At 44.1% G+C, this 16,906-nt stretch overlaps 1 protein-coding gene across 4 annotated transcripts; it reads right to left on the bottom strand.

Annotated features, from left to right (window-relative positions):
- Positions 1–53: 53 nt before the first annotated feature.
- LOC149351679 (translocon-associated protein subunit alpha-like) lies at positions 54–16,884 on the bottom strand. Of its 4 annotated transcripts, XR_016290622.1 has the most exons (8): positions 16,582–16,884; positions 15,781–15,869; positions 14,872–14,942; positions 13,915–14,012; positions 10,590–10,671; positions 6,252–6,571; positions 2,074–2,170; positions 54–422 (listed from the first exon to the last, which is right to left on the bottom strand). XR_016290622.1 is itself a non-coding variant. In XM_089581033.1 (4 exons), the coding sequence occupies exons 2-4, from the start codon at positions 3,509–3,511 to the stop codon at positions 343–345; spliced, it is 267 nt and encodes an 88-aa protein (XP_089437159.1). In that variant the 5' UTR covers positions 3,512–3,514; positions 3,568–3,611; the 3' UTR covers positions 54–342. The 4 variants fall into 4 exon arrangements, 2 of the variants coding, with proteins under 2 accessions (XP_089437159.1, XP_089437158.1); XR_016290621.1 differs by lacking the exons at positions 6,252–6,571; positions 10,590–10,671 and having other exon boundaries at positions 15,781–16,884; XM_089581033.1 differs by lacking the exons at positions 6,252–6,571; positions 10,590–10,671; positions 13,915–14,012; ... (1 more) ...; positions 15,781–15,869; positions 16,582–16,884 and adding exons at positions 3,422–3,514; positions 3,568–3,611.
- Positions 16,885–16,906: the final 22 nt, after the last annotated feature.

The raw sequence follows: 16,906 nt of genomic DNA, 5'->3' as shown, positions 1-16,906 counted from the left end.
CTACACATGCAGTGGAGGTGTACCCTGATGCCAAAAAGGACAAGTACAGATGATTACACAAGAAAACAAAAGTAAAAAAAAAAGTTCTTTATTATAGTCGCCTATCACAGCTCACCGCAGCTCCTGTCTCCAACCAACCTGCTGTCCAGCCAATGTCAGGACCAAAATTTAATATACCAGAATGGTGAAGAACCACTCCCACAGCGATGACTGGACGTAACTTATTTCAGCACTCAAAGAGGATGCCTGTGGCAGTAGAGGCAACGATATGACAGGCGACTGTGATGTGATGTGGTGCTCAGCATGAGTGTCGTGGGCAACAGACATAACTTCGATGGCTCACTACTCCTCTCCTGATCCAGTGCCCCTCTTGAGTCGTTGTGACTTTGGTGACTGAAGTGGTGACCTCTTTGGTGACCGGTCTGCATGCATGCAAGCAATGTAACAAGTTACTCGTTTTACTTCATTACTCAAAACCCAAGCTGTACTGCATCTTAGTAGATACGAAACCCTGAGAGCCAAGATTTTAAAAAGAAAAACTAAAGGGAGCGGGGATGAGGATGGTGAAAAGAGAAAGAAAGCACATGCAACGAATTATGAGTTGCCCTCAATACACCATCATTTGATAACACCCAAGCACTCTGTATGGTGTAGCAGCAGTACAATCCCAAAGGAACCCCAACGGCTTTTAACATCAAGAGTGTCTACCATATAGGTGTTCTAAAACTCAGATTTTTCAACATTTTCACAACTCATTGCATCAAAAATTTATGCAAGACCCGCTGTGTGACAGTAACTGTGTGACAGTCAAGGATACTGCCTCAATGTGGTAGCTAATACGGCTTGAACAACAGCTAGTGTGAGCCAATTTTTGTGTGCCAAATTATAAGTTCCACTTTGCTCTGTGGTTAAGGGGGGACGAGGATCTTTACGAACTTTTTTATTTATGGATATAGTCTCATGAAATTTCGCACACAGATGCAATTTTCTCTTCTGATTCCAAATATGTAATCATAATTGAGCTGGTGGTCTTAAATCTTACAAAGTCTAGAATGTAATTAGGCAATTTCTTACGCAGCTTTTATGAACTCTCTCATTGCATTTTGTTCCGTTTATTTACATGAATTGGTAACCAGAGAGTTCCCATACCCGGTGACATTCTTTGTTTATCTTTAAAGGGATGTCATCGTGATATACTATGCTGAGAGTAAAAGGTCGCAGTATTTGACGCTGCAACTCGTTAAGCTAACTGTAAAGTGCTATTTATATGTGGCCTAAACAAAAAAAAAGGAAGAATGTCATCGGGCATGGGAATCCGCTGGCTATCAATAAATGAATTAAAATCAACAAAATGCAGTGAGAAAGTTCATTAAACCTGCATAAGAAATTACCTAATTACACTTTAGAATTTAAGATAACTTTTGATCGAAGATCACCAGCTCAGTTATGACTACATTTTTGGAATCAGAAGAGAAAAAAGCATCTGTGTGCAAAAATTCATGAGATTCAAGCTATATATAAAAAGGTTAGTTTTAAGACCCTCGACTGCATCCAATGCCTGAGAGAACAAAATTTCTTTGTTTGCATCCACATCATTTGTCAATGCTAAAGAGTGGCGATTGTGGGCTTAGCATGGAGGAACGGTAATCTCACAAAGAAGGCGGGTATAAGTTCAATACATTTTGCCAAAATTCAGCAGCAAGTAGCAGGGTTGACCTCTCGGTGGAACTGGCACAGCACTCAAATCAATGCTGTATTTCTTGTCGCTTACATGTTGGGTAAACTACAGCAGTTCCGATAACTGTAGCACTAAAACAACAGAACTAAGGCCACTGTCAAAGAAGTAGCTAGAGCCACCTGATGCGATGCTATATGAACACAACATTCGGCTTAGCGAGACAGCGTTCGCAAACACACAGAAAGTTGAACTGCGGCACGCTGCATGTTGCCGTTACAATAACGGAATAAGAGAGAAATTTGGTGCGAAAGTAGTGCCACCATGCAGAACCTCATATTACTGCAGTGGGTGAACCATTTTAGGGCTACACAACTACACAAAAAATCTCCACTCACTCAGGTCACGAGTTTCCTTGGTGAGCCAATCATAGTCCACATCACTGGCATTTGTAGTACCCATTTCCACATTTTGCTTACTGGCTGGCTTCCTCTTCTGTAAATAAAATCAAACAGCAGAGAAAAGAGTGCATATTGTATTCTAGCTTAGTGCTACCAACAGAGTTCGCAGCTGCATGCAAGCTAATTTGCAAAAGCCAGGAAGTTGAAATAACAGAAATGTCAAAGGCTTTGCACAATTGTCAGCAACTTATTTCAAGTATGCCTAGTATAAGCGAAGTTGGCTAAAATGCCTTAAACAGCACATATTAGGGAGATCACTGGTATAATTAACCTGCAAGTCCTTCTGTCATAGCCACATAAACTGGCTCTTACAAATGAACTTATGTGAAAGAACGCACTGTCAGTCATGGCAAAGACAGGTGAATCCCGAGAAGAATGTGTGCAGGCTGCTCAAGTATTTGCTGTATTAGAGGTCTCTATGCAATGAAACAGTGCTGCCATATACGCAGTGTCCTATGTGTTCACGATGCGCCTTGGTTTATAGTGGCCACAAATGAAACAACCACTGAAAGGATGTGACCTGGTGGCTAACGTTTGATTCCAACTGACCCTACAGTAAAACCCTACAGTAGACAGTAAAACCTCAATGATTAATATGCCTGTAAAAGCTCTTTAATTCGACCCCCGCTAATTCAGATATCCTAATAATTGAACTGCCAGCTCGGTCCCCGTCAATGGCCATGTAAGTCTATGACGTCAGATGCTTGCTATTTGGCCGCCACGGGGCTTGCACCGGTTAATTTGAACGGGCTTCCGGTATGACTGGCGTGATAACAGATCATCGAAGTAGCCCAACTCAAAACCTGAGCTCCAAGTTTTGGAGTCACTCATCTTAACAGTTCTGCTCTGATGCTCCCGATGAAAAATGCACTAGTGGCAACATAAAGAGTAGTCACTGCCAAGCTTTTCTCATCACAAAATCAGGTCCCCATTGTCAAGCATTTCACCAAATAAATTTAACATGATGCCAGCAGTTCTTAACAGTTTTTTGGGGTCATTCTATATGAAACCTTCAGATAATTCGAACATTTTCCCTGGTCCCTTGTAGTTTGAATTAACAAGCTTTTACTGCATACTTTAAGGGCATTGCTACTGTATTCAGGCTCGTCACACGATCTCAGAATGAATGAATATTGCAGTTCATGCAAGCAAACAACTGGAACTTCTAATGACATTAGCCCTGCAGTGTAAGACACAACGGTTGATCTGCAATTTGAATAGAGGAGCAAAAACTTTATTAACCGAGATCGAAATGGTGCCAGTGAACAAATAAACAGGCACTTACACTGACAGTTCCTAGGAACTGCTGTGCAGCTACTAGCAGAAGGACAAGACATGTAGCCAAGAACATGTACAAGAAGAACCTGCAATGCATAAACTTCACATCTCACGACAAGTGAGCAAAGTCCAGGCGCATGAGCTTTCACATACATGCACAAAATTGGGCTAATGGCACCTTGCTTTCTCCCTTCCGCTTGTACTTCAAATGCTACCTTGCAAGATGCGATTGCAAGATGTGAAGATGTGATTAAGGTTTGGAGTTTTCAATTTAAACTGTGGGAAAAAAAAAGAAGAAAAACCCGATAAACATATACCAAATTAAAATTTTCAAATTCAGTTTTAACCAAAAAAAAAAGTGCAGTACTGCTGAGATGACACCACATCTTTCTGACTATCGAGCACAAGTTACGGATGGTCACAAGACAGAATTAACAAAGCACTAAATCAGAAGCTTAGCGAAACATTATGATCACCGGATTAAGTAGTGCAGTTGTACGTTTTGAGGCAATATTGTTCTGATGCTTTAGACACACACTGTGTGCAGACTGGAGACCAAGAGGCTCTGCCAACCTTCTCGCGTCGCCAACCTTAGTCTTCTGGCATAGTATCTTCAGCTCACTGACTGTCATTACATTATTACAGCAGTCACCGTATAAATGCATGTAAGGGCCGCACATTTTTTTTCTGGATTCGAGGGCCTATTTGACAACTGTTAGGCCAACAGTTGCTCGCAGACGGAGCTGATCGCGGAGGCTACGGCACAAGCATTTAGAAGGCTATCGCCGCGTGGGTCACGGAAAGTCCTGCTGCAGCCATTACATGGATTACATGGAAACAAAAATATTTCCTTCGGGAAAACAGGGTGCGGCCCGTACACGGCTGCGGCCCTTACACTCGTTTAGTATATGGTACTCCATTCAAGAGGTTTTTCCACTGCATGAGAGTGAGAACACTTGACATTTGCAACCATGACAAACAACCACCAAGGACGAAATTATGCACAAGCACTTCGAAAAGTGTCTTCTTGCTTCAGTGACTGTTCAGCAACATTTGTGTTGTGTTGGGTTTAATGGCACATAGGCAGCTAAGGCCATCATGCGCCAAGCACAAGGTATAGGAAATGTTTTCTGTGTGATTTAATAAAAATGTGAAAAGTGATCAGTGGTTTAAAGGGCCTAAAAGTTTACCTACCTACTAATAACAGAGAAAAAGAGATTTAGGAATGGCTAATGGTAAAAGCTTTTAAAAAGGGTCAGGTAGCCTCAGCGGCCATCCTTGCCTCGGCAAGGATGTCGCAACTCCAAACCAATCAAATAAAAACCTGAGCCTTTTTTCTCAAGAATGAGAAAGTGGCTGAGGGACATCATGTGAACCACTGAGTCATGACTTATATCTTGCTGAGACAACCTGCTTCTGTTAAAAATTTAAAAACACAGGACATGTCAGCAATTGCATTATCACCTGTGAGCAACGCTGGATGAAAAGGAATGGATTGATTATAAAACAGCGAAAAGCACTTTTTCCTTAGCTTTTCGAGTCTAGAGCATTGCATTATCACCTATGAGCAACGCTGGATGAAAAGGAATGGAATGATTATAAAACAGCAAAAAGCACTTTTTCTTTAGCTTTTCGAGTCTAGAGCATTGAAATAAAATGATTTACCATCAGTTCATCTCCACATGTACAAACTGGTTTGTCTTGTTTAGTCAGCAGAAAGTTGTGTGTGAGGTGTGCATGGCCTATACGGAGACGACATGTAACGACTTCCTTAAAACGTTCCTGGTGCACACATGACTTCCATTCTCCTAAAACTGGCTTTACCGAGTGTAGTGTATTATTTATTTCGTTGTTCCAAACGGACTCCCATTTTTGTCGTGCTTTAAGTTTACGCAATCTTTACACAGCATATTCACATTTTTACATTTTTAGTTTGCTTGCCACGAGCTCGGGCAGCGCAGAAATCTGCACTTTCGTTGTCTTTTATGCCAACATGACTTGGTACCCAGCAGAGCCTTTTGTTTTGTCCTTGAGCGATGGCACTCTCAAGCCGCTCTTAGCAGCGGCTTGAGAGTGCGTCAGCACTTCCCGCAGCGGCGGCCCTCCACTTCACCACGGTGAGCGGGCACGCTGCGTTTGCTCGAAACGCCACTGACAGCGCTGCAATTTGGTAGTGCACGGGCGCAGGCTCGTGGTATTTTTTCATATTTCGCGGGCTTTCTTTAGATGCCGGAGAAAAGGACCCCGTAGGAGATACGATGCTACAATAAACTGGATCGGTTGTTTATAAACCTGCTCTACAACCCGACGTAACGGTCTTGGCACTAAAATGAATATTAGAAAATTTGCATAATTCATCTTAGTTAATTAACTAATTAAGCGCAATAAAAAAAAATATTCTGAGGAGCGGCACATCACGGCGAACAATGTACCATTGGTTTGAGCGGGCTGCGGTTTACCGCTTTTTTAAAATCCTTGGTTCAAGTTGCGTGAAACACCCTGTATAGTTATGGTTTCGTAGCTGACGACGCTAACCGCAACCACTTCCAGTTTTGTGTTAAGATTGATTTCTTGAGCAGGGACGCCGCTCTGAGTGACAATTGCGACGCCTCCTGAGAGTCCATTTGCATGCTCGCGATCGCGTCGGAATGTTTTATAATGTCTCAGGATGTTCATATGTTGTGGACCGAGGTTGGTTTCCTGAAGACATAAAGCTACAGGAAACATTGACCCAGGAAAATGTGTTATATCATTGTAATTCCTAAGCAATCCTCTACAGTTCCATTGAAGTAGGAAAGTCATGTTTATGTTTTTGGGTGAGGATTGAAGGGATTTACTTGTTTCTGGGGCCGTCATCAAGGTCCTGTCTTTTCTTCGCTCAAGAGAGCAGTTCCGCCACTGCGAAGGGGCGATCGGGAGTTACCTCCATCACCTCACTAGAGGTGCCGGAGGACCGCGGGGAAGCCGCGGATGTGTTGGTGTCAGGCCTCCCCCACGGGGGGAAGTCCTGCGGGGTGCCGACCCGTGAGCCGGCGCTCCTTGCTTTGGAGATGGCAGAGCAGCGTTCGCTGTCCCTGCCTGGTGCGCGGATGGCCCTGCCATAGGCTCGGTGGAAGTGGCCTGGGCAGATGCCGGAGTGCTGTGTGGTGCGCCGCCACTGCGCACCACATCAGCAGTTTGTTTTTGTGGAAAAGTTGAAGCTGTTCTTTGCGTAAAAGAGTTGTCGCTGCGCTTCGTTAAATGTGATATTTTGTTTTGTTTTCATTGCAACAATCTCTTTCTCATTTTTCTACGAGGGACATGACCTTGAATAGGCGGGGTGATTGCCTTCACAGTTTGCGCAGCGAGGTACTACTTCTTCACAGCTTTCGGAAGCGTGTTCTTTTGAGACACATTTAGCACAAGTTTCGCGGCCACGGCAGCTTTGAGACCCATCACAGTACTTTTGACATTTGAAGCACCTCCATGGATTTGGGATGTAATGTCTGACATTTATTTTGAGGTAGCCTGCTTCTATGCATTCGGGGAGTGTGCTCGAGTTGAAAGTCAGTACTAGGTGCTTTGTAGGTACCATATTTACTCGCATATAGGTCGACCACAAATATAGGTCTACCCCTATACATTGGGCTCACCGAGAAATAAAAAATTATTCCAATATAAGTCGACCCATTGAACTAGCCCTTTTGCTAGATTTTAACTGATGGAAATTCTTCAATCTTAATATACATATCTGTTATGCGCAACTACAGCTTCGACATGCATGCCGGAGCTTTCGTTTTGATCACGACCGCTCTATGAACTATAATACACTGGCTTTGGTACCTATTTAAACGCCAAAATATACTGCTTCCTAAGCTGTCTACCACGCTAAGACTGCAGAAATGAGCGAAAGAGCAATGTGGGCGTGACAACAGAACTCCATCAGCTCGCTACTTTTGCTCTCCTTGGTCACGAATATAGGTCGAGGTTCTTTGGTCACAAATACAGGTCGATAACTAATTATGGGCAAAACTTCTGAAAAACAAATAGGTTGACCTATATTCGAGTAAATACGATATCTCTTTGTTGTCTTCCCTTATTTCGATACGATATACATTTATGACATTCTGTTCTCTGCGGCCTTCAAGCATCTCTCCCTCGGTGAGGTGAATGAAATCTGATTCGGATATCACACCACGGACGGTATTTAGAGATCAGTGTGCTGTAATTGATACAGGGATTTCCCCGATGGACACTAGGCTGGAAAGTTTCGAGTATTGGGCAATGCCTCTGAGTTCAAGGAGCAGGTCACCACTAGGCATTTTGAACAGTTTGTACCCGGGACCCAAGGCAACAGTTAGACTTTTTGAAATTAAGAAAGGGGACATGCTTCTAGCGGTTTTTTCTGTTCCTTCACTATGAAGAACACGGAACTTTGGAAGTGATTTTGGTTTTTGGAAAAACTCTGCAGTTGCCTCGTTCCGCCCTCTTTTGTGAGAACGATCTGGTTTGGAAAAGGGGAAGCCATGAAAAATATGTGTCGTTCGGCCGTGGTGCCAGCGACCCACCATGGAGCTCAACGAGGGGATGGGACAGGAACTTGCAAGCAAGCCCTGCCCACGCCAGCTGTACACGCCAACTATAACCAAATATGACGCAACTCAGGGTAGTTGGCCACACAAGGCTAACCCTAGCCGCCAGGAAAAAAGGAAGATCTAAGAAGTGAACAGGAGATAGGAGTGTTGTAAGAACGAGATAGGAAAGTGAAAGACGGAGGGGAGGGCAGGAAAAGGCAACTGCCGATTTCCCCCGGACGGGTCAGGCTGGAGGTGCTGTCTACGGGAAGCTGGGGCCAAAGTGGTGTGTTGCCTCCGCTGAGGGGCCTTAAAGGTCCAAACGCTCAGCATCGGCTCAACCACCAGGATCCCCTTTTCCCCGGACGCGGCGATGCCACGTACGGCTAAGCGCGGGTGCTCGGGTCCGTGGTGGCGCACTGCTCACCATCATCCCCCTGCGGGGATGTCCCTGCGGATGCTCAGGAAGCCGTGGTGTCGCAACTCACCAACGTCTGCATGAATCATATGCCCCTGTGAGTGTTCAGCAACATTTGTCGCTGCTGTCATCATGCAGATGTGAGGCATTCTGGCTCCTACAGGGTGCCTGCTGCGGTCACCTTTTGTTTCTTTAAATGCAGACCTTTGTTCTCATGCAAGTGAAGATCTTGGAGGCTAGGCTATATTCCATTCACTTGGAAAATGTGATCAAAGGGACTTTTTCAGTGCAGACTTCACAATCTTGAATTGAGTGGCAGGAAAATCTTTATAAATACAATTTTTGCGGCAATAAAAACCTTTTGCTACTACATATTATCAATATGGCTAGAAAGAGGCACAGAATTTTTATTGTGAACAAAATTAGCGTGGAGTGGTCCTCGGTGCCTTTTTAAGTCGATCACTTAGCTTACTAGCAGCCACATTTGTGCCTGCATCAAAAAAGATCATGCAAATCAATTCTGTGCAGTATCAATGTTTGCTGGCACAGGTGAGTAAGTTGTTTCACAGCAAATAGTTCTCCATAATATCTCGCTCATAAGCCCAGATGAAGACAAGTCCTCTTGTTGAAACATCTGCTTGAGAACTGAGGCTTCACTTTCACCCATGTTCATTTTGTACTCATAAAATTAAGATATTTGTCCCATTTTGCCGCAGAATATGCTGATTATTGTTGCACAAGTTCCTTGAACACTCATGCCATATCAAAAACAGCTTCACTGGATGTCGTAAATAGCTTTGTAGAGCAAATATTTCTAACATATAAATGCTCAGAAGAGGGACAAAAGCATTCCTACCTATAGCCATATTACCATATTTACTCGCATCATGAATGCATATTTTTTTCTGGAAAAAAAAAACAGCAAAAATTTGGGGTGTGTATTCATTTCGCAAAGTGAAGTATTCAGAATAAGAGGCGGTAAAAACTGGACGAAAAAAGTAGGCTGGAATAAATAACTACTGCATCTGGCACGGCTGATTTTGAAAATAAAACAAACGCACCCTTCAGAATAGTTTTCATACCGGAGAGCACAGTTGCCAACTAACATAGGAGCCCATCATGCTGTCAAGAGAGCAACTCTAGTCCACTTTAACATGGCTCTTAGCACTCAGCGCGAAGCAAAACTGCTACAAGTTCCAACAATCCTCAATATGGCACACTGAACAGAGGAATTCTTTGCAACCAGGTGTGGTTTGTTCTGGTAGTTAGATACCTGGCAAAAAATTCTTATAGACCGGTCGTTCTGCAGGGTGAGACATAGTAGTCTATACATTCAACGGCTGGCGTCTTATATTATTGCGTACTTGCTGGTGTTTAAGAAAAGGCAGTGGCCAACATTTCCCATCAGCAGCAGACTGCACGCAAAAAAAATGGGGTGCATTCATTCTGTGAATAAATAGCTACTATTTTAACACTTTTTAAACCGAACGTTGGTTCAACTTCAGGGGACATTTAGAATTAAGCCACACTACTGCAGAACCAACCTAGAACAGTAACTATGGTTATGCTTCCTTTCTTCTCAGGCTTCAAGAAATAATTTTGGTCGGTAGTTTAGTATTGCTGACCACAGAATATTGTGCAAAAGCAGTTTTTTTTTTTTTTTGAAGTGGACCTTTCCTCAATATCATCGGAGTCTGCAACGCTGTCAATGCCAATGCCAATTCTCTGCCTCCTTTCACACATTTTGCTCCACTGCTGCGTTGCTGCCAAAGCATGCAGCGCACATCTCACTCACTACCGCCACATAGTTCCAAACACGAATGACATTTTCACTGAGCCAGGGAGCCAGTCATGCATCTTTCCTTTCCCTTTGGGACTGTCTCAAATTCCTCATGTCTACCAGCAGATTTCGCAGGGTCGGAGGCTTATAGCGTTTTTTGCACACAGATGGAAGTTTATGAAGGGGACGATGTGCAATGCATAGCGCCAAAGTGTGGAAGTTTAACACGAGGCGTGATCGGTTGTGGCCAAAGCTCAGTGCTCTCATGCAGTGGCCAGTGAAGCTGATCTGTTTGTGCTGAAGTGGGTTAAAAACCCAGTTGCGGCAATATTATTTCTGTAGCTATCTGAGAGGCTTCACACAAATACTGCCTGTACAGGATTGCTAGTTAAGCAGTGCTTTCGCACTAAAATGAATCACTTACGCCTCTCCATCAAGTCCTTCATAGATTTCCACTACTTCAATTGTTTTATTGAAGACAGCACCTTGGAAGGCATTACCATATTCTTGAAAGGAATTAAAAATAAAGTACATATAAGGCAACAAGCAACAAATTCGGCAGAAGAAAAACACTCAGGACACTTAGGCAACTATACAGGCCCAGGATAACGAGCCTTCTGTTCAAAAATTCTTGCTACTGCTTTCTTATAGCAATGTTCTGCTCCACGTATGCAGGGGAGCATCCTGGCCAATTTCCATAACGCACTCAAATATGATCCTCATAAAGCGGCAGCACTTGCCTATCATGAATCCAAATTAGCAATAGTCACGCAGATGCTTCAAGCAAGGTTGTTTTAATCACTTAACCGTGCATACTTTGAATGTGAACTACTCCACACTAGCTTGCGATTCGTGCATTAAGCAGTATGTATCAGTAGTTTTTAACTATTACATGCCTGTCAGGGCAAAAAAACCGCAGTCTGCGAAAAAACAATGCGGCATTTGGTGCAAATTATCATCTCAATCCCATTTCATAACAGCCTCAACAAGGTAAGAAAAAAAATGAAATGAGGCTATACTCCAAGCCTTTCTTTTTCTTTTTTTTATGGACATCTAGCCCTTGCTTCTCAGTTCAGAACTAGGCCTCTGGCATAAACGCACTGTACCAGCAAGACCTGCACCATTATTAATGCGGTTTCAAGTTAACTGTGTCAGAGGCGGCACACGACTTGCAGACAAAACGTACTGTATTAGCAGAATTACAAGTCTACCTTTTTTTTTTTCCATTTTGAAATTATGAACTTGGGGAGACGACCAACAATCAAAACCAATGCATGGCACCATTAGTAAAGGCGAGACAAGCGAGATAGCTGGGATGCTATAGTGTGGTTCATCATTCGGCTATTCTGCACGCTTGTTTCGAAGGTTTTTTTCTTTTTACTTTTACTGCGCACTTGCCGCTCATGGGAGTGTTGATAGTTGATGGAAAGGCCGGAGTTCCTATAGCGGCGGCACCGCCACTCAGAACAGCAGTGTTTCTGGGGAGTGTTGTTAGCTGATTGAACTGTAGACACTGCTTATGCATAGTTTCTCTTTGGCTCTGTTAGCCACACTTGACTTGACCGCTGGCCACGTTTTACCAGTTTTTACTGCCGTGCTTTGTCAATCATCATGAATGCTCAGACTCTGGTAAGCATTTGGAGCTTGTTCATGGCTACATTCAAGAGGTTTGGTTTATGGTGGTTTAACGGCCCAAAGCGACTCAGGCTATGAGGCCCGACTCTCTGCCACTCCCTGACAAAGTTTGCCTTCCCTTTGTTGCAGCTAGGATATCAACAAATCCCATTTGTGCCCTGACCCACTCTGATCTCTTCCTGCTCCTTATTGCTACAGCTACCATTTAAAAATGTGACACCCTTTAGCACACCATAATTCAAGGATTTTTCAAGGTCCAACAGAAATACTAGGACTTTAAGAGCCCTTGAAAACACCTTTTTTTATACTCAAAGGTTTTCAAGGACACACATGGAACCTAAAGTCTGCAACTATGCAGACAATAGCCGCCGCGGTGGCTCAGTGGTTATGGTGCTCGGCTGCTGACCCGAAAGACGCGGGTTCGATCCCGGCCGCGGCGGTTGAATTTCTTTGGAGGAGAAATTCTAAAGGCCCGAGTACTGTGCGATGTCAGTGCACCTTAAAGAACCCCACGTGGTCGAAATTTCCGGAGCCCTCCACTACGGCATCTCTCATAGACTGAGTTGCTTTGGGACGATAAAACCCCAATAAACCAATAAACCAAAATTAAGGTACACTAAATTAAATGGCATTATGCATGAAGTAGGCTAAACACTGAGGGCATGGAGCACGTTATCCTCCTTAAAAGTCGCACTGGGCTAGTTTTCTTCTTTTCACTCTCTTTTTCGCTCTCTTCTATGGAGACTTCTATTTGTTATTTTTTGTCCCAGCAATTTCTGAGCTTCCAACTGCTCTGAAGGTGCCGCCCACCTGGGTAGACGTGCATCTCTCTCTTATCTCGATCCTTCTGCAGTGTAGTCGTTATCAACTTTACGAGCAGGTGCACCATGTGCCTTTTCGTCTGCCGCAGGCAGTGCTCATGCGGCGCTGATATCTGGCCATCCTTACGCCGCATAATGCATACTGTAACACCGTGTCAGTTACAGTTAAGTACAGCTCCAAACTGTTTAAGTGATCTACTCCGTCCCTACATGCCTTTTAGTCTGCCGATGTCAATGTGTCGCAGGTGATGCATGCACGGTGAAGAGATCTGGAATCTGCAAATCACCCATGCAACAGCAAAGGTGCCTTGCAAGGCAGGTTCCCCGCATTACGTCGTGAAGTTGGGCAGAGGTCTTCCTGTCAGGGCGTGCTCGCTGCGGGGAGGCTTTTTATATACTTTACCTTTGTTCGACAGTGTTGCACAGACGCTCCACGAGTATCGTTGCATGGGGTTGCTGGGGTTCGCAGTTGCTATGAAAGTTCGTCTTAACTGAATCACGCACGAAACAGTTCGTCTTTAGGAGACTTTTTTTTTTTTTTAACACACAAAATAGCAAATTACTGCCCCAGAGCTGCACTATAAGGGACACTGCAATGAACAGCTGCAGAAAAGTTTTAACCACCTGATGACAACAGCACAATGCGAGCACTCGCAAAACTTTATGAGCACACAAAATAGGAAATTATGCCCTAAAGCTGCACTATAAGGGACGCTGCAATGAACGGCTGCAGAAAAGTTTTAACCACCTGATAACAACAGCACAATGCGAGCAAAACTTTATGAGCACACAAAATAGGAAATTATGCCCCAAAGCTGCACTATATTGGACACTGCAGTGAATGGCTTCAGAAAAGTTTTTGTGAAGATGCATTTGTTTAACATGCACTGAAACTGTGGCAGCCTTTTGATGGTCAGCAAAAGAATGCCTCGGCTACAAAAAGCTGCCATATTAAGTGGTCTTGTTCCAAAAAAAAAAACCAACAAATTTGATTTGAAAGATGACAGCACAAAAGGGCAGTACGGTCATTGCTACCATATTTTAAACGTTTTTACAGAAAAGCAGCGACTATACAAATGTGCAAATGCCGTACGCAGTTCTTGGACACTAATACTGCGAGGAAGAAATTGCACAAGGCTTGAACACGGGCTAGCTGAAGAATTCTGCGTGAAAAAAACATAAAAGACCACACAATGGCGCTCCAGGCACCGTTACAGTTAACAAGCGGTATATGAGCACTGCTACATATGGTTAATTAAAGGGCAAGCTCAAAAGAAAGTCAGTGCTACTAACCTGTTCACTCTCTGCTGCTTCTTGCTGCTCAGAGCCACTTGGTGCAGCATCTTTATCATCATGATCATCCTCCTCTTGTGCTAGTGCATAAGGTGGGCCTAAAAAAAGTACACATTAAAACAAGGTCACTACTGCAAGACACGTTTTTACGAGTGGTTGAGGACTGTTACAAACGGCTGCCTGCCCTCCTAGAACTGATACTTTTCTAGACAAGGTACTGGCAATTTCAAAATAAGCTGCCAGGCTCTTCTTTCAAAGAATAAGGTCTTTCGCTCTCACAAGGATGCTTACGAGAAACAAGGTTTAATTTCTTTTTTTTTCCTTCAGACTTTTGTGCTTTTGGAGCCTTCAGGAAAGAAATCTGAGAATATGACTTGAGTATTCAATCACTTTCTGAGAAGCTTTCAGACCTAAAACAACAGCTTACGATAGGGCCTGCCAAACGCTGCTCACTGGTTCGCCTCATTTCGCACAATTCGCGAAATGAGAGTGCCATTCACTACAGCTGGCTACTGGTGCTTTCAGAGGTCAAATCATACCTCTTTTGCAACACACAGCTAGTTAAGCGCGAAATCAGCCCGCCATATATATATACCACAAGTTCAACCAAGAGTGAGCTTGCCAACCTAAACTGACGACATCAGGGCTGACGATAGCATGCGGTGTTTACTCGCTGGTCGGCAGCATTAATTCAGTTGATGGATCAAAGGCGATACATTATACAAATTAGCATTTAGTTGCCTGAATCGATTCCAGTGCTCAAAGTGAAGACTGCCCTAAAAATTCGCCGAGTTGCAAGACGTACGCTTATCCACCAGAGATTACAAGTGATCCCTAGAACAATTACCAAGCAAAATCACGTAAACTTTTTCAGGTAGCTTATAGTATAGAAACATTTAGTTACTCTGAATAACCACCAAATAACAATCTAAATTAGTGGACCCGTATTAAACACACCTTGAAAGCTGTACTTGAATGTACTACACCCATCTTCCTACTTCCATGATGAAGCAGCAGCGAACAGCTTTCTGCAAAAAAAAGAAAAAGGTTAGTCCTCGAGCCTACGCCAAATCTCAGTAGACCACGATAAATTCAAAAATGCTTGGCAACTTTGTTATTGGTATTCACATTAATGAAACCCAAAATAACACAGAGGTGAGAGACACACCGACACAGTTATCATCCTTGACACGAGAAGGTATTCTATGCTTACAAGAAGCCGCCGCGGTGGCTCAGTGGTTATGGTGCTCGGCTGCTGACCCAAAAGACGCAGGTTCGATCCCGGCCGCGACGGCTGGAATTTCTTTGGAGGAGAAATTCTAGAGGTCCGTGTACTGTGCGATGTCAGTGCACGTTAAAGAACCCCAGGTGGTCGAAATTTCCAGAGCCCTCCACTACGGCGTCTCTCATAGCCTTAGTCGCTTTGGGACGTTAAACCCCATAAACCAACCAACCAACTGTGCTTGCAAGAAGTCAAGAGCTAGGAAATTGAGCATTTCTCATGATGGTACACGCCCTACAAACCACTTGTTGGATGCAGTCTCGAATTTCAGTGAAGTTCTGCCCTCCTTTCCCTAGACTCAAGCAAAAACAAGTGTCAGGACTGCTGACAAAAAGATTATGTGTACGCCAAATTGCAACAGACCATGATAACTTCACGAATGCTCGGCAACTTTGTCAATGGTATTCATGTTAATGAAACCTACAGCAGCACAAAGAGGCAAGAGACGTAGCACAAGTCTCAACCAACCTGTAGCTTACACCACGATATATATCATACCATAACTCCAACTCTCCCGCGAAAGAATGTTATAGATCCTGCTCCATTGTCATAAAAGTAGTTCCCAAGCAGTGCACTGCACTTACCTCCGTAAACAATCAAGCCTTCTTTCATCCGAAGTCGGTGTAGTACGGCGTTCCAGCGTTCCAGGAGAGCTTCAGGCGCTTGCCGCATCCTTCGAATAGTTCAAGTTACATACCACTTTCATCCACAGACTAAAGAAAGCCGCACATTTTAGCTGCATGGTTTGCTTCTAATTTGTATAGTAGAGCCCTCACGGCTTCCCTAAAGATGAAAAAGTTCTTCGAAGGTGAGGACAGGGGTTCTCAGAGAGATGCAAAACCATGCAGCCTGGTTACTTAAAGGTGCCCTGCGACGTACATAAAGCATGGCTTCTTCATTCTTTGTATGCAGAGTAAGGGACATTGTGAGTCCTGAATGCGCAATGAGATCACCGAAATCATAATATTTGATATTTTAATCTTCACTAGAAATGCTTGTTTCGAGCCGATGGTGTCGCAACGCGGCGGCCATTTGCGGCAGCGGAAATGAGGTGGCATCTAGATAGGGCGCTGCCTTTCTCATTGGTTGGGCGTCCAGTTTGCATATTGTTCCATTATACTTGCGAAATTGATCCAAAATATTATGTCTCTGTGTACTGAAAGCTTTTCGCATGCCACAAAAACTGGAAAGAAGCAGGGAAAGCGAACGAAAACTAACAAGAATACAGCTAGGGGCGACACTTTCCATTCCGCTTCAAACCTTTGTGGCGGCCAGCGGTGTTCAAAAAACGTTGGCTCAGGCCAGAAAGCGCGCGCGTCGAGACCGGCCGTGACCATACAACCATACCAAGACGGCAGCGAAAAAAAAAAAGCCAGTCGACACACCTTGCCCAAAATTGTGGAGAGAAAGGCGGGACAGGAGACGGGAGTCGAGTTTGGGGGTGACGGGGGCTACCACAGTCCGACTAAAAAAGAAACTTCGGGGAGCTTCCTTTGTGGTTAGTCACCCCTGCCCTGACTAAGGCGTCGCGTACACGGGGGGAAGACGCCGTCAAAATGCGCGGCTGTCTACAGCCCCGACAAAGCAACCACTGCATGCACGCTTCCGCTGCGTGTGCGCTGGGCGCGGTTCTGATTGGTAGCGCCCAATCTCGGTACTGGGTGAGTGAAATGGGCGAGTGAAATGCGTTTTCGTCTGAGCTTTTCATTT

The sequence above is a fragment of the Amblyomma mixtum genome, chromosome 3, assembly GCF_055824585.1.
Source record: "Amblyomma mixtum isolate Tamu chromosome 3, ASM5582458v1, whole genome shotgun sequence".
Classification (NCBI taxonomy): Eukaryota; Metazoa; Arthropoda; class Arachnida; order Ixodida; family Ixodidae; genus Amblyomma; species Amblyomma mixtum.
Note: the sequence above shows the minus strand (reverse complement) of the source record. Positions and strands in the feature narration are given on the sequence as shown.